This window comes from Callithrix jacchus, chromosome 6, assembly GCF_049354715.1.
Source record: "Callithrix jacchus isolate 240 chromosome 6, calJac240_pri, whole genome shotgun sequence".
NCBI classification, from domain to species: Eukaryota; Metazoa; Chordata; class Mammalia; order Primates; family Cebidae; genus Callithrix; species Callithrix jacchus.
In genome coordinates this window covers 123,997,871-124,015,965 of record NC_133507.1, presented here as the reverse complement: position 1 = coordinate 124,015,965, position 18,095 = coordinate 123,997,871, and the positions used below count along the sequence as shown (strand labels likewise).

General features: G+C 38.5%; 1 protein-coding gene across 1 annotated transcript in view; it reads left to right on the top strand.

Annotated features, from left to right (window-relative positions):
* WDR12 (WD repeat domain 12) overlaps nucleotides 1–17,613 on the top strand; it is a 32,865-nt gene extending 15,252 nt beyond the window's left edge. Inside the window, exons 6-13 of the mRNA XM_002749652.7 lie at nucleotides 256–410; nucleotides 1,502–1,547; nucleotides 4,222–4,307; nucleotides 10,931–11,071; nucleotides 11,163–11,268; nucleotides 11,725–11,857; nucleotides 12,641–12,713; nucleotides 14,201–17,613. Coding sequence (XP_002749698.1) covers nucleotides 256–410; nucleotides 1,502–1,547; nucleotides 4,222–4,307; nucleotides 10,931–11,071; nucleotides 11,163–11,268; nucleotides 11,725–11,857; nucleotides 12,641–12,713; nucleotides 14,201–14,278 — 818 coding nt within the window. The 3' untranslated portion in view covers nucleotides 14,279–17,613. The remainder of the gene's footprint in view (nucleotides 1–255; nucleotides 411–1,501; nucleotides 1,548–4,221; nucleotides 4,308–10,930; nucleotides 11,072–11,162; nucleotides 11,269–11,724; nucleotides 11,858–12,640; nucleotides 12,714–14,200) is intronic.
* Nucleotides 17,614–18,095: the final 482 nt, after the last annotated feature.

The following is an 18,095-nucleotide window of genomic DNA, read 5'->3' as shown; positions in this document are numbered from 1 at the left end:
AGTGATCCGCCTGCCTTGGCCTCCCAAAGTGTCAGGATCACAGGTGTGAGCCACCTCAGCCAACCATCATATTATATTTTTGCAGAATCTTCTCTTCATTACCACATCAGCCTTTTAAAACCTGGCCATATAGTTATTTTTTTAACACCTTTTTCAACAGCAATACGAAAATTCAGTTCTTCAGTTTCAGAACATGATGTATTCTGAATGGTATATACTAATTTGTTTCTTATTCTTGTGTTCTCCTTTCTTCAGATAGTTTGTCCTGCTTATTATTGAGTGCCTCTATGGATCAGACTATTCTCTTATGGGAGTGGAATGTAGAGAGAAACAAAGTGAAAGCCCTACATTGCTGCAGAGGGCATGCTGGAAGTGTAGATTCTATAGCTGTTGATGGCTCGGGAACTAAAGTAAGTAACTGGAATGTTATTACTATTGTGTTAAATTAGAATTTGAGCTTGTTACTAAACATTTTTTTCTACATATATTCATTGTGTTGGCTTAGTCTCAATGATCGGTGACAAAAGATAGGATTTCAAAGCAAATGTAAATACCCATGCAATAGGAGATATTCACTTCCTCAGTTTGAGTATCCCTGGCTTAGAACCCTATATAAACTTCAGAAGTTTTAAGAAATGAGATAAACAAGTCATTTATTTATATAACCTTCTTATGTCATAGTAATTGACGTGTTTCCAACCTATATCAGCTATTCTTAAGTGCTATCATCAACTGAAAAATGCCTAGTTGATCGTCTGAGTGTTAGTATACACTAGAGTTTGTGCCAATAGAGTTTTACTGTAGTACTGATCTACTCTTTATCATGACAAAATGGTAAAATTTAGTTAAAAGGTAACAAACCTGAGGGCAATACCATATTGATTTATTAATATGAGGGGTTATAAATCCACTTATAGTTTGTAAGTTTCCTAAGCCACATTGAAGTATTCTGGACTTTAGAGTGTTTCTTTGACAGTTAGGGTAACAGGATGCTTGATGTATTCAAAGGTAAAGATTTATTTTTCATATTGAGTCAAAAAGGTTTATATGTTTAGTCTAAACTTCAGTGAATTAACTGTACCCGTTTTTTTTGGCTAAAGAGAGGTAGAAACTCATCTTGAACTTATTAACCTTAAAAGGAAATGTATTGGATTGTGAGATCCAAGGAAAGATTGAACAGACACATCACAAGAAGGGTAATGCTGCATTTGGGCCTCAGGAAATACAGGCTTGAATGTTGTCAGCACACCCTTTCCCTCTCTTGTCCCTCAAGTTGACTTTATTCTCTCTCACTTCAGATTGGCTTTCTTCAAGACATGGCAATAACCCTGGCCTTCAAAATTTCCCAGATTTTATGTCCTGTCCTAGAAAAAGACTAATTTCATCTCTCTGGAACACAGGTTCTTTGAAAAGGTCCTGAATGAGGAAGAGACCTACTGGTATAGGCCAATAATATGAATCATATTATATATGTCTTTTCTCTTCATATACATCTGTTTAGTTTTGCAGTGGCTCCTGGGATAAGATGCTAAAGATCTGGTCTACAGGTAAGTTAAATATTTCTTCTTTTACCTTGACTTATTTTGTTTCAAAAATTTAAGTGTAGAGGCCAGGTATAGTGGCTCACACCCAATCTCAGCACTTTGGGAAGCCAGGGTAGAAGGATCCCTTGAGCTACAAGTTCAAGAGCAGCCTGAGCCACATAGTGAGACCCTGTCTCTACTAAAAGTAGAAAATTAAAATTAGCCAAGTGTGGTGGTATGCACCTGTAGTACTAGCTACTTGGGAGACTTGTGTAAGGGAATTATTTGAGCCTAGGAGTTTGAGGTTACAGTGAGCTATATCATGCCACTGCACTTTGGCTGGGGTGATAGAGTGAGAACCTGTCTCACCAAAAAAAAAAATCAGCTTAGTGAAAGGGGACTTTTTAACCCATATTTTGCCATAAAAATACACCAGTGTGGCAACAAATTATATATCTCTTTGTGTTTCAAGATTTTTTTTTTCCTAGCCCACCACCCCCTTACTTATAGGATACAATTCAGTATCGAAAACATGTTTGGTGCAGTAGGATATATAAATACTTTGATTTTCAAAGTTCTCTTATTCAGGAAACGTGGAAATAAATAAAAAATATTTTCTGAGTCATTTTAAGTCACTTAAGAATGACTTTTGAGTCATTTTCCTGTTCATTTCTTTTTTTTTTTTTTTTTTTGAGACGGAGTTTCGCTCTTGTTACCCAGGCTAGAGTGCAATGGCGCAATCTCGGCTCACCGCAATCTCCACCTCCTGGGTTCAGGCAATTCTCCTGCCTCAGCCTCCTGAGTAGCTGGGATTACAGGCACGTGCCACCATGCCCAGCTAATTTTTTGTATTTTAGTAGAGACGGGGTTTCACCATGTTGACCAGGTTGGTCTCGATCTCTCGACCTCGTGATCCACCCGCCTCGGCCTCCCAAAGTGCTGGGATTACAGGCTTGAGCCACCGCGCCCGGCCTTTCCTGTTCATTTCTTAGGTAAGCTTGTTTACTTAAAAATTTACTTTAAAAGTTTTTAAATGCAGTTTTACTGATATTCATCTTTTTACCCTGAAAACAGATTAAAAAGAACAAATTGAGGGAGGAGGAAGAAGGACTGTTAGAGGAACAGAAGAAAAGAGGAAAAAATACACACCCATAGATACTTACATTTTAAGACCTAGTAGCTAAAACTATTTATTGCATAGGTAAACAGATCAGAATACCTGTCTTACTTTTTAGGTAATTGCTTAGGTACTTACACAGTATATACCCCAAATGCATTTTACAAAGACTTGAGGGGGATCAAGAAAAGTTTAACCAGTTTTGAATAATTATGTGTAAGATGGCGGGAAATACATACTCTATTTTAGTAGATTTTACAAAAATGGTGAAAGCAAATAATTTGGGGGCAAAAAGTGGTTTAGTTTAGAAAATTCTTTTGTAGAATTATTTATTTATTTATTTATTTATTTGAGATGGAGTTTCACTGTTGTTATCCAGACTGGAGTGCAATGGCACGATCTCAGCTCACCGCAACCTCCGCCTTCTGGGTTCAAGCAATTCTCCTGCCTCAGCCTCCCGAGTAGCTGGGACTACAGGCGCGCACCACCATGCCCAGCTAATTTTTGTATTTTTTTAGTAGAGACAGGGTTTCACCTTGTTGACCAGGATGGTCTCGATCTCTTAACGTTGTGATCCACCCGTCTCGGCCACCCAAAGTACTGGAATTATAGGCATGAGCCGCCGCGCTCAGCCAGAATTTTTTATTTTTTGATAGGGCCAAGTAAGTGAAGTATTGTATATGATTAGCTATTAACTTTAAGGGGTTTATAATCTAGTCAGAGAAATATTAATATTCATAAAAGCCACAAAACATCTTAATGTTATACATATTTTATGTTACATATTTAATGTAACATAATACATATATTAATGGAACATATACACATACATAGATTACATACACATAATGTTCACATACATTCCATATTTAATGTTACATATTTTATGTAGTTTTCAATCTGGGTTTGCTGCCTAACCAAGTGATGCATAACAAAGATTTAAAAAAAAAAAAACAGAAACACTTTTGGTAGAAAAATGAAATTAAGAGAATAAACATGGTTGAAATGTATCTCCATTTATCACATGTTTACTTTATCCTTCCCTCCTTTACAGTTATGTTATATAACTGTAATCTGGTCATAACTCTCCTACAACTAACAGCAATTTTTCATAGCTATGTCAAAATGATAAATATTTATAATTTTTTTTTTTTTAAAGACAGGGTTTCACCATGTCGGTCAGGCTGGTCTTGAACTCCCGACCTCAGGTGATCCACCTGCCTTGGCCTCCAAAGTGCTTGGATTACAGGAGTGAGCCACTGTGCCTGGCCTATAATGATGATCTTAAAGATGGCAAGATTTCCAACTTGTTAGAGTTTAGTTTTCTAATGTAGTTTAATTTTTATTTTTTCATTTTTAAAGATTGGTAATAGTTTAATTTTTATTTTTTCATTTTTAAAGATTGGTAATCTAGGTAAAATTTTATCTATAACTTTCTGTTAACCAAAATGATGAGGAATAGTCATTCCCTAACTAGTTGTGGTAACATGGAAAAACTGTGTATCTGGAAATGTAAAGAATTCTTTCAGACAGTTCGTGATTAAGTTTTTAAAATGTCAAATCTAATTCTCTATCACACAGTCCCTACAGATGAAGAAGATGAAATGGAGGAGTCCACAAATCGACCAAGAAAGAAACAGAAAACAGAGCAGTTGGGACTAACAAGAGTAAGTATTTGTGAGAATTGACTGTACCTGGGTTAGACATGTGTTGACAAATATATGGTAATTTAATATGGTCTTTCTTATTTATGTTTTCTTTGTCTTACCTTGCTTCTTTAACCATGATTATCCTTTTTTGCAGTAAGCCTGTAAATTTTTATTATAAGCACTGTACTGTTGCTACATTTATTTGCATCTTTGAATGTAGTGGCATTGAGTCAGGCTTATGGTTGCTACGTTGATTATTTAGTTATTATTTGATCCCATTCTGCATTCTGAACCTTGTAATTATTAAGGCTTACAGTAAAGTGAAGCATCTGATTACCTGGTTGTTGAATAATATTATCTGTTTCATAGACTACGTAATTTTTTTTCTTTTTGAGATGGAGTCTTGCTCCATCACCCAGGCTGGAGTACAGTGGCGCAATCTCGGCTCACTGTAACCTCCACCTCCTGAAGTCAAGCAGTTCTCTTGCCTCAGCCTCCTGGGTAGCTGGGACTACAGGTGTGCCCCACCATGCCCAGCTGGTTTTTGTATTTTTAGTAGAGACGGGGTTTCACCATGCTGTCCAGGCTGGTCTTGAACTCCTAACCTCGTGATCCACCCAACTCAGCCTCCCAAAGTGCTGGGATTGCAGGCGTGAGCCATTGTGCCTGGCCTGAGTATGTAATTTTTATAAGTTATATCTTCTAAATCACTAGAAACCAAGAGATTAATTTGGGATTTGATTCTGTCATTTAGCTATCAGATTCCATTAAGTCAAACTCAGAAAGTTTATCCAGAACTTTTCTTTTAAAAATACTTGATTGATAAAGATTGAATATATTTAAGGTATACTGCATGATTAGATATACATAAACATTAATGATTACCACAATCAAATTAATTAACACCACTCATGCTATACATTAGGTCCCCAGAACTTGTTCATCTTATAACCAAAAGTTTGTACCCTTAGACCTACATTTCCCCATTTTCTCACACTGCAGCTCCCAGCAACCACTGTTCTCTGTGCTTCCATGAGTGATTTTTCATACAGATTATTATTTATCCTGTTCCAAAGATATTTGTTATAATATGATCTGACCTGTATTTATATACTTTTTGTGAAGGGCAGTACTCAGTCAGGTTTAGAAAAACATTTTTCCTTCATTTTCTAGTAGTTACAATGAATGTGCAGTAAATCAAGCTCACATTTGCACACTAATTCTTATAGTCACTAATAAAATATCTTATAAAAATTGTTGAAAATGAAGAATAAAGTGGGATCATAAATTATTCATCAAATAGAATATATTAACAATAGCACATACTGGTTCCAGCTGAAAGTGATGATTTATAACTTCTTAATACAATTAAACATAGACTGATGAATTACAAGAGGAAAGTTATGGCACTTACTCAGCTTCTTTACTCTGGTAGGCTAAATTAAAGCTAGAAATGGAGGCCAAGTGTGGTGTATCATGCCTAGAATCCCAGCCCTTTGGGAGGCCAAGGTGGGCAGATTGTTTGAGCTCAGGAGTGTGAGACCAGTCTGGGCAACATGGTGATACCCTGTTTCTACTAAAAAATTTTAAGAAGTTAGCTGGATGTGGTGGCCCATGCCTGTGTTTCCAGCTACGCCCACCCTGGGAGGCAGAGGTTGCAGTGAGCCAAGATTGTGCTACTGCACTCCAGCCTGAGCAAGAGAGCCAGACCCTTTCTCAAAAAATAAAGATAGAAGTGCCTTACCAATTGGGTATGTGCCAGTGGTAGTTTATATTCATGCATATCCCTGATCAAACTTTTAAAGAATCTGAGTAGGAAAAGGTTTCCTGAGTTATGAAAATTTTTTACTGAGAAGGTAGCTCCTTTTTTCTTTTTCTTTTTTTTTTTTAAAAGAGACAAGGTCTTGCCCTGTTGCCCAGGCTGAAGTGCAGTGGCACAATCATAGCTCACTATAATCTCAAACTCCTGGCCTCAGGTGATCCTCCCACCTCCACCTTCCCAAGTTCCAGGATTACAGGCTTGAGCCACCATCCCCTGCCATTTCTTCCTCCTTTTTAATTAAAGTTTGACATACAGCTAAATTAATTCTTATACATATGTATACTCAAGTAGGCCATGTACAGTGGCTCATGCCTGTAATCCCAGCACTTTGGGAGGCCGAGGCAGGTGAATCACAAGGTCAAGAGATTGACACCATCCTGGCCAACATGGTTAAACCCCGTCTCTACTAAAAATACAAAAATTAGCTGGGCATGGTGGCACGCGCCTGTAATCCCAGCTACTTGGGAGGCTGAGGCAGGAGAATCACTTGAACCCGGGAGGTGGAGGTTGTAGTGAGCCAAGATCATGCCACTGCACTCCAGCCTGGTGACAGAGCAAGACTCAGTCCCCCCCAAAAAAAGTATACTCAAGTAATTACTACCTGAATAAAAATATAGAGATTTACCAGTACCCTAGATGACTCCCTCTAGCCTGCCTATCAACCACTAGCTCCCTAAAGGTGATCACTTTTGACTTAAGCCATCTTAGATTAATTTTACCTATTTTAAAAATTTTATATAACATCTGCAAGATAGGTCTTTATTCATTAATATATAGCATTTCATTGCAATATCAGTATGCCACAATTTATCCATTATTCCTTTTTTGAGATAGGGTCTCACTTTGTCACCCAGGCTGGGGTACAGAGAGCCTAATCCCGGCTCTCTACAGCCTCAATCTCCCCAGACTGAGGTGATCCTCCCACCTCAGCCTGCTGAGTAGGTAGGACTATAGGTGCGTACCACCATGCCCAGCTAATTTTTCTTTTTTGTAGATACTGGGTTTTGTCAGGTTGCCCAGGTTGGTCTTGAACTCCTGGGCTCAAGTGATTTTCTTGCCTCAGCCTCCCAAAGTTCTGGGATTACAGACATGAGCCACCACATTCAGCCTATTAGTTATTCTTTTGATGGAACTTTTTTTTTTCCTTTTGAGAGGAGTAGTGCAGTGGCATAATCATGGGTCACTGCAGCCTCGACCTCCAGGGCCCACACAGTCCTCACACCTCAGCCTCTCAAGTAGCTGGGACTACAGGCACATGTCACCATGCCCTGGCTAATTTTTTTTTTTTTTTTTTTTTTTTTTAAGTGACAGGGTCTTGCTATCTTGGTCAGGCTGGTCTTGAACACCTGGCCTCAAACAGTCCTCTCACCTTGGCCTCCCAAAGTGCTGGGATTACAGGGATGAGCCACCATGCCTGGCTTTTACTCCACATCTTTATCAGCACTTTATACAGTCAGTTATTAAAGTCATGATCGACTTTTATTAAGCCCTGGATCTTTGATACTCAATTTTGAAGTGTTCATATTTTTAGCTAATTTTAAAGTTATTAATCACTTTTTTATAGAGATAGTATCTTGCTTTCTTGCCCAAGCGGTCGCAAACTACTAGACTCAAGCAGTCCTCCCACCTCATAGCCCATTTTTTAAGAGTGTTGTCTCTCTTTTACTTACTGATTTTTTTTTTAACTTACTGATTTGTAAGAGTTCTTTCTGTATTCTGGATTCAAGTTATTTGCTGGATATATATATATTCTCCCACTCTGCTTTGCTGATACCTTTTATTTCTAGGTGGGTACTCTTGTATGCTTGCTCCCATAGTTCATTTATTTGAAAGAAATAATAGTATATTGAGTTTCTCATTTAGCTTTTTTCCCCCTTTCACTGGTTTTCCTGAGAAATCATTCAACTTTTTATAGGGTTTAAATTTATGCATTCATAAATTGTTAATTAAAGTCATGCCAGAAACCCTTGAAGAGCCAATTACAATGAAAATGTTGCTGCAGTTAGAAATAATAGAAATATTGGGGGCTCGTTTCCAGTTTGACAGTTATAAGTAAAACTGTCAGCATTTGTATTTAGTTTTCTGTGTGATCCTGTATTCATTTCTCCTGGGCAAATGCCAAGGTATGGTATAGCTTATCCATATGATAACGTTACCTATTGTTTTTTCCATGTCATTTTATATTCTAGAGCCTCCTAATTACTTCTGTGTCACCTTTTCATTTTGTTTTAGATCACATCAGAAATTGTTCTGTTCCTCACTCTATCAGGTTCCTTTACTTCTTTCAGGAAAATTTTAAAGCTGGAACAGACACCTCAGGGATCATTTGATCCAGGAGTTGGATCCCAACAGCCAATTTGACTGTCACTTATTTTTGTACTACAGAGAGTTAAGGATGGTTTTTACAATTATAAAGGGTTGTAAAAACAACCCCTTATAAAAACAACTGTGGGCTGAGTGCAGTGGCTCACACCTGTAATCTCAGCACTTTGGGAGGCCGAGGCGGACAGATCACCTGAGGTCAGGAGTTCGAGACCAGCATGGTGAAACAGCTTCTCTACTAAAAATAGAAAAATAAAAATTAACCAGGTGTGGTGGCACATGCCTGTGGTCCTAGCTACTTGGTAGACTGAGGCAAGAAAATCTCTTGAACCTGGGAGGCAGAGGTTTCAGTGAGCCAGGATTGCACCATTTCACTCCAGGCTGGGCAATAAGAGTGAAACTCCGTCTCACAAACACACAAAGAAAACAAAAACAAAACAAAAAAAAAATAACTGTGGTATTATCCATACAACAAAATACTACTCAGCAACGAAAAATGTACAACAGAAACTGTATGTGTTTTGCAAAAGTTGAAATCTTTACTTGTTGGTGAAAAATTTGCTGAAAAAATTTGCTTTCTTATATTGTTCTAATGCCTTAATATTACAGATGAGGTAATATTTAAGGAAGTTAAATGTAGCAAAGTTATAAAAGTAGATTGACTGTCTCCTATTCCAGAATTCTTTTCCTTTCTTTTTGTTTTTCTAAGAGACCAACTCTTACTCTGTTGCCCAGGGTGGAATGCAGTGACACAATCTCATCTCACTGCAACCTCTGCCTCCCAGGCTCAAGCAGTCCTCCCACCTCAGCCTCCCAGGTAGCTGGGACTGAAGGCCTGTGCCACCACACCAGGTCATTTCTGTATATATTTTTTTCAGAGACAGGGTTTTGGCATGTTTCCCAGGCTGGTCTTAAACTCCTAAGCTCAAGTGACCAACCCACCACGGTCTCCCAAAGTGCTGGGAGGTGTGAGTCACCGTGCCGGGCCTCCTCTCTTTTGTTTTTAAAGACAAGATCTCTCTGTCATCCAGGCTGGAGTGCAGTGGCATGGTCATAGCTCACTGGATCCTCAAACTCCTGGGCTCAAGTGATCCTTCCACCTCAGCCTCCCAAGTAGCTATGAATATAGTCATGTGTTATCAAGCCTAGCTAATTTTAATTTTTAGTAGAGAGGGGGTCTCACTATGTTGCCCAGGCTATTCTCAAACTCCTGGGCTCCAGTGATCCTCCCGCTTCAGGCTGCCAAAGCATTAAGACTACAGGTATGAGCCTTTTGTGCCTGGCTCTTTCCACTCTCTTTTAGATACTCCTTGTATTTCAGATAGGTACTAAACCTAGTTACCTAGTTTGGGGCTTTTAGTTTAAAAAGACGTTACAGATTGTGGGGTATTAATAAATGAACTGTGTATATTGTTTAAAGATTAAATAATAGTACTTAAAGATGCTGAGGAATGATATAGTAAGAATAACTTACTGAGATTAATTTACCTGGAGGAGTTATGTAGAAATTGGCAGCATATTTTGAGTGAAGGTGCTGAAATCTGTCTGATCACAAAGCTTTTTAACTGTGAAGCAGTTTCGTTGATAACCAGTCCCAAGGGAGGATTCTCACTGGGCAGAGGATAGTAAAGGTCATCTTATGCCAGCTACCAGGAATAGAAGTGTGAATACTTTCATCTACTGCATCCTGGGCTGCAATTTTACCAGTTGCCTGAATCTGGTGAGGAAGAGCACACATGCAACACATTACATGAAACAGGTTTATTACTTTTGGATAGGCAGCAAGGGACAACAGAAGCCAAGGATCCATTGTGAGCCAATCCTCCAGGGCTCAAGAAAGCTTCCCGGGGAAAATGGAATGTTTACTGTGTGTGCCTTACTTGCAGCACAGCTGAGGAATCCCAGAAAGCCTGCCCTGGTTTTTATACCCTGGCATTACTCAACTTTCTGGGCAAAGTCTGTTTCTAGAAGCTGGAACAGAGCCCCCAAGCTATGCTGGCCAGTTACTCCCTATCTCAGGATATTATATTCCCAGAATATTATATAGTTATTTTGAGAACTACAGGCAAGAAGAAAAGAGGGGAGAAACTATACCCATCAGTCCAAGGCTATTTGGAAACCATCCAGCACTAACTTTTAATATAACATTTCTTACCTGGGAGAGTTAAGTTTGTGTTACTACTGATCAAAATGAAAAGTAGAAAAGATGAGGAGCAGCAGAATACAGTGGAATGACTATAGACAAGTAATATTTGGGTTCAAACTCAAGTCTGCCACTTATAAGCTCTATGACCTTGGGTAAGTTATCTTTATCAGCTTCATTGTCTTGTAAAATAACAAATATCTATTCCATTGTAAAGAAAGAAGAAATAAGTCAGGATATGAAAGATAGGCAGTTCAGCTCTGGCATATGGGCTTTATAAGTAATAAGTACTACTATTGGTTCAATTACTCTGTAATGAAAACATTTTACCCTTTTGGGGTTCTTCCTTTCTAGACTCCCATAGTGACCCTCTCTGGCCACAAGGAAGCAGTTTCCTCAGTTCTGTGGTCAGATGCTGAAGAAATCTGCAGTGCATCTTGGGACCATACAATTAGAGTGTGGGATGTTGAGTCTGGCAGTCTTAAGTCAACTTTGGTGAGAAAAATTCAGTTATCTTTTAAGACATAAACTTCTAGAGATGGTTTTTAGTCTACCATGATTAATGTTCTTTCCTTTTCTTTTTTAGACAGGAAATAAAGTGTTTAATTGTATTTCCTATTCTCCAATTTGTAAACGTTTAGCATCTGGAAGCACAGATAGGCATATCAGACTGTGGGATCCCCGAACTAAAGGTGGGTCATGTAAACCACTGGGGGAAAAATATGTGTGAATAACATCAATTTCTCATCTCACTGGAGATGTATAATTTCCAGCCAGGCGTGGTGGCTCGCACCTGTAATCCCAGCACTTTGGGAGGCCGAGGTAGGCGGATCACAAAGTCTGGAGATCAAGACGAGCCTGGCCAATATGGCAAAACCCTGTCTCTACTAAAAATACAAAAAAATTAGCCAGGTGTGATGGCAGCCACCTGTAATCCTAGCTACTTGAGAGGCTGAGGCAGGAGAATTGCTTGAACCGGGGAGGTGGAGGTTACATTGAGCCAGGATTGTACCATTGCACTCCAGCCTGGCGACAGAGCAAGACTCCATTTCCGTTAAAAAAAAAAAAATTCTGCAAATATTTTTTGGGTTTGTTCTACTTTCTTCTCTTTTCTAAAATTCAACGCTTGTCTTTTTTGCTTTGTTTAGATGGTTCTTTGGTGTCGCTGTCCCTAACTTCACATACTGGTTGGGTGACATCAGTAAAATGGTCTCCTACCCATGAACAGCAACTGATTTCAGGATCTTTAGATAACATTGTTAAGCTGTGGGATACAAGAAGGTAAATTCTATGTATGATCTACCAAAGAAACATATCAATCACCTGTTACATAGAAAGAAAATGAATACTGAAATTATCTAAAACCAGAAGAGCAATAAAAGCCTCATGGTTATACAACTTCATGTGACAAATACTGATATGGCCAGTATCAAAGAAATTTTCCACCAGGCACGGTGGCTCACACCTGTAATCCCAGTACTTTGGAAGGCTGAAGCAGGCAAATCACTTGAGCCCAGGAGTTCAAGACTAGCCTGGCCAACACGGTGAAACCTTGTCTCTACTAAAAATACAAAAATCAGCCCTGCATGGTGGCACACGCCTCTAATCCCAACTACATGGGAACCTTGAACCCGGGAGGTGGAGATTGCAGTGAGCCAAGATTGCGCCATTGCACTCTAGCCTGGTTGACAGAGCAAGACTTTGTCTCAAAAAGAAAAATTCATGTTAATATGTTGTTTTTTTGATTATTGATAGCTAGACAAACAGTATATAAAGCCATAATTTGGAGGTTAAAAAATGTAGTTAAGGAAGTGTGAAAATGGGCCTAATTATAAGTAAATTTTTATAATAACATTTTTTTTTAATATATTTGTTATAATAAATACCTGTCGTCTACCATTGATACAGGAAAAAGAGGATCAAATAAGCAGAATTTAAGATTAAGTGGTTATTGGGGCAAGGATGGGAAACCCTCTAAAGTTTTCAGATAGATTTAAGTGATTATTTAAATATCTGTTTTAACACTATGAATGCATATAATATGTTAATATTTTCATCTTTTAGTTGTAAGGCTCCTCTCTATGATCTGGCTGCTCATGAAGACAAAGTTCTGAGTGTAGACTGGACAGACACAGGGGTAAGAATTTATTAGTTATTTGATGAAGAAGAAAATATATTAGCATAAATCTGGTGTTTGTATTTATAAAATTATTAGTTTTAATATATTTGATATTTATAATTCTGTATTGTTTCCCTTAATATTATTTTAAAATCTCACATCTCATTCAAAGAAGAAACAAATTTGTCCTTTAATAGGCCAGGCATGGTGGCTTATGCCTGTAATCCCAGCACTTTGGGAGGCAAGGTAGGAGGATTCTTTGAGCCCAGGAGTTTGAAACCAACCTAGGCAACATGGTGAGATGCTGTCTCTACAAAAAAATTTAAAAATTAGCTATGCATCGTGGTGTGACCTATAGTCCAGCTACTTGAGCCTGAAGCAGGAGGATCACTTGTGCCTGGGAGGTCGAGGCCGCAGTGAACTGTGATCGTGCCTCTGCACTCTAGCCTGGGTGACAGAGTGATACCCTATCTCAAAATAATAATAATACTAGGAATAGTAAATTTGAAATTGGAACTTTTTTTTCCTTCTGAGTATAGTGGGTTTTGTTTTTTTTTGTTTTTGTTTTTTGTTTTGTCATTGTTGTTTTAAGAAACAAGGTCCTCTCTGTTGCCCAGGCTAGAATGCCATTGGTGCAATCATGACTCACTGCAGCCTCGAACTCCTGGGCTCAAGCAATCCTCCCACCCCTATGTATATCTTCTTATTTATTTATTTTTAGAGATTGAGGCTTTAACTCCTGGACTTAGGTGATCCTCTTGCCCCAGCCTTCTGAATAGCTGGGACTACAGGCGGGTGCTAACACATCTGGCAAATTTTTAAATTGTTTGTAGAGACGTGGTATCACTATGTTGTCCAGGCTAGTCTTGAACTCCTGGCCTCAAGTAGTCCTCCCACCTCAGCCTCCTGGAGTGTTAGAATTACAGGCATGAGCCACTGTGCCCAGCCCCCATGAGTATCTTCATGAAACATTTTGTATCCATAAACCCACTACTTAAGACTAATTGGATCAAAGTATTTACCAGTTGGAAAAATATTATGTAAGTCTGCATTATAAAATGTGTTTAAAGAATTACAATTTATTTATTTTTATGTGTATACATAAGCTCTTACTGCCTAAGAATTCTTTGCAAATATAAGTCCTACAGCTACTTGAATAATTTGTAATATACAATTAATGTCCTATCTTTTATTAATTTTCTTTAATCGGTAAAACTGTGTCCCTTTCAAACTTATTATGTATCTTGGCAGATGCCTTATAGAAAGTACAGCAGCATATTGTGTCTCAACCAAATGTAAACAATTGCTTGTAATGTTTTAATATACTCTATTGTAGTATAGTAGTGAAACAATGTTGGTCCCTTTACTAACTCCCAGTGCAAGTTAACTGCTCACCTGTAATTCCTTTTGTAATGAAAATCAGTAGTATTTAATTAGGTTTAGCTATGATATGAAGTAATTATATCTTCTTATGTTTTCTTGTCTTTTTCTCTTTTTTTACACAGCTACTTCTGAGTGGAGGAGCAGACAATAAATTGTATTCCTACAGATATTCACCTACGACTTCCCATGTGGGGGCATGAAAGTGAACAATAATTTGATCACAGAGATTATTTCTGTAAATGAAATTGGTAGAGAATCTTGAAATTGCATTGATGCAGATGCAGAAAGTAGCCTTTTGTAGTTCATATGTTTTCACTCTTCATAATAGCTAACATTACTATCTTCTTATTTTGTATTTATAATACAGTAGGTTGTGTTTATAAAATATAAACTGTGGCATGCATTCTCTGTATGAACTTGAAATTAAACTGAGTGTTATATTTCTCTTTAAAGGTATTGGTTTGAATTAAGATTTTTTTTTTTTTGAGATGGAGTCTTGTTCTGTCACCCAAGCTGGAGTGCAGTGGTGTGATCTTGGCTCACTGCAACCTCCGCTTCCTAGGTTCAATCAGTTCTCCCATCTCAGCCTCCTGAGTAGTATTTTAATAGAGAGGGGGTTTTGCCATGTTGGCCAAGCTGGTCTTGGACTCCTGACCTCAGGTGATTCACCTACCTCATCCTCCCAAAATGCCGGTATTACAGGCGTGAGCTACTGTGCCTGGCCAAATAAGGATTTGTTTTTGAAATGCTATAAAAGGATATATTGGAAATCCAGTAATTACTTGTCCAGATGTAGGCCAGGCAGGTTGGCTCACACATGTGATCCCAGACATTGGGAGGACAAGGTGGGCAGATCACCTGAGGTCAGGAGTTTGAAACCACCCTGGCCAACATGGCAAAACCCACTTTCTACTAAAAATAAAAAAATTAGCTGGGCATGGTCCTGTGGTGCCTGTAATTCCAGCTACTTGGGAGGTTGACACAGGAGAATTGTTTGAACCCAGGAGGCAGCGTTGCAGTGAGCCGAGATCGCACCACTGCACTCCTGCCTGAGATGAGAGTGAGACTCCATCTCAACAACAAAACAATGTCGATTCTGCCGGGTGTGGTGACTCATACCTGTAATCCTAGCATGTTCAGTGGCTGAGGCAGGTGGATCACCTGAGGTCAGGGTTTGAGACCAGCCTGGCCAACATGGTGAAACTTTGTCTCCACTAAAAAAATAAAAATTAGCCGGGTGTGGTGACACACACCTGTGGTCCCAGCTACTTGGGAGGCTGAGACAAGAGAATCACTTGAACCTGGGAAGCAGAGGTTGCAGTCAGCTGAGATGGCACCACTACACTTCAGCCTGGGCAGCAGAGTGAGACTCCCATCTCAAAAAAAAAAAAAAGTAGATTGCTGATTTTTAAGGAATTTATTGAGATATTTTAAGGGAGGCACTTTAAATTAAATATATGTGAGATCCTTTAGAATTGCATATAGTTTTCATTGTAACCTCCTAACCTATCCTCTTGTAGATAAGAATAAATTCTTTAGACAAAACCTTTCATCAGTATCAGATAAAGATCCTACAAATTTTATATTAGCATTTGTCTTTATGCATGTTATATAAAAATCTTTAAAGTAAATATATTTTTAGAATGTTATTTCCATCATTAATGGATTGATATTCCTTAAGTAAAACATTCACAACCTTTTAGTAATATTTTGGAAATATGTTTGCTCTCATTATTAGACGGTATTACATCTCAAATGATGTTCCTGTTGCGGAAGTCTAGGAAACAGATCTATACTTGGCTACTATTGAGAGCTAAACAATGTATTGAACCAGTTAGAGTTTAGTTCTCATATGTAGAAAATCAGAGGCAGTCCAGGGGTGGCGTAGTTTTTGTTCTACATTCCTTAGGATTCTAGCCTCCCTCCACCCCTGGGATATGGTCCTCATTTTCATATAGACGAAGAGTCAGAGCTCCAGTTAGCATTTCTTACAGTATATTTTAATGTCAAAAAAGTGAATAAAGGTGGCTAGAAAATTCATGCATAGAATTTCTTGTTTTTTTCTCATTTTATGCTAACTGGTATAAATGTTATTGTATTTCTAGTCTCTGGAAATCTAACTTTGAGAGGACAAAGATGAATTGTTAGTCCTGTTTTGGATGGTCTTCGAATGATCCTTAAGGGCAGTTATTTAAAATGTCTTTCTTAACTCACTAACCTGGACTGACCAAATGTAGTCTGTATAAACTAGGTGGTTAAAGTAAAGGTAAAGAAACCTATATATCTGATGCAGTAGACAGAGAAGCAAATGGCATCCACAACTGGTCCTCACCTAATCCCAATACTGGTTCCACAGCAAACAGTCATAGTTTAGGCATTCTCCCTTGGGATAAATTTAATGTAAGTGACCAACTCTCTTGGACAAGGATAGTCTCTGATCAATCTCTGCCAAAGTCCTTTCCTTAGTTAACTCAAGTGGTTAGATCTTACTCCCTGAACAGAAAGCATATGTGAGGTCAATATAAGCCTAGAAAATTCAGTCCTCTTATAACATATTGTTCCCCCTTTTTCTCAAAAGCCAAGAAACTGCATTTCAGTGGTCCCCTTTCCTCCACCAGAACACCAGAGATGCCTGCTTTACATAGACTTACTTGTTCCTAAGAATCACTTGGATGGGCAGATGAGTGGTGCTGCTTTCCCAAAGTTGGGAAAAGCTAGGAACCTGATAATACAGTCCTCAGAACCTGCTGACCAGTACTAGTTAATGCTGTCCTGCCATCGTAGTGCAGTTGTATTTTTTTTTTAATTTATTTGTATTTATTTATTTTTAAGATAGGGTTTCACCATGTTGGCCAGGATAGTCTCCATCTCCTGACCTTGAGATCTGGCCCACCTCGGCCTCCCAAAGTGTTGGGATTAAAGGTGTGAGCCACTATTGCAGACCAGTAGTGCAATTCTTTAAAATGTTGATGCTTGATCTTTTGTCAAACAAAGGTTGTATTTTTGCTTGCTTGTTTTTTTGTAGAGACGGGGTCTCACTATGTCACCCATACTGGAGTGCACTGGTACAAACTAGCAACCTCCACTTTCTGGGCTCAAGCCATCCTCCCATCTCAGCCTTTCAAGTAGCTGGGGGACCACACCTGGCCAATTTTTTTTATAGAGACAGGGTTTTATCATGTTGCCCATGTTGGTCTCGAACTCCTGGGCTCAAGTGATTTGCCCACCTGGACCTCCCAAAGTGCTGAGATTACAGGAATGAGCCACCGAACCCAGCCCACATAAAGTTTGAAGAAATTCCTTGGCCAGGCATGGTAGCTCATGCCTTTGTAGAAAACCATAGCTTTTTTGTGAGAAGATCGGTATTTTCCTTTCCTTTGAATTTAACCATTTTGGAACTCTTGTCAACAACGCACAATATTATATCAGAATGCTTCCTAGTATAATATTGAAGAAAGAACAAATGAAAGTTTAAATTGATATAAAATGCACATAATTGTATAATTGAATAAACAACCCTGCAAAACAAAATAAACGCCATCTGGAAATTCCTGACAATAACATTGAAATCTGTTCACACATTCTAAAATTCTTTTGATGTATTGTAGTTTGGGAAAAATGTTACAGTTTATTATATATAACAATTATAAGGAAAATATTAAATTTTTTGAAAAATTGTTTTTATTTTTTAGAGACAGTCTCACTATGTTGCCCAGGCTGGAGTGCAGTGGCCTGATTATAGCTCACTGCGGCCTTGAACTCCTGGACTCAAGGGATCCTCCCACCTCAGCCTCCTGAGTAACTAGGACCATAGGCACATGTCACCACATCTGGCTGATTTTTAAATTTTCTTAGAGACAGAGTCTTGCTCTGTTGCCCAGGCTGGTCATGAACTCTTGGCCTCAGGCAGTCCTCATGCCTAAATGCTGAGATTATAGGCAAGCCACTGTGCCTGACCAAAAATAACTGATTTTTAAGATACTACTATGGCTTCTAAAAGAAAAAATATGACATTTT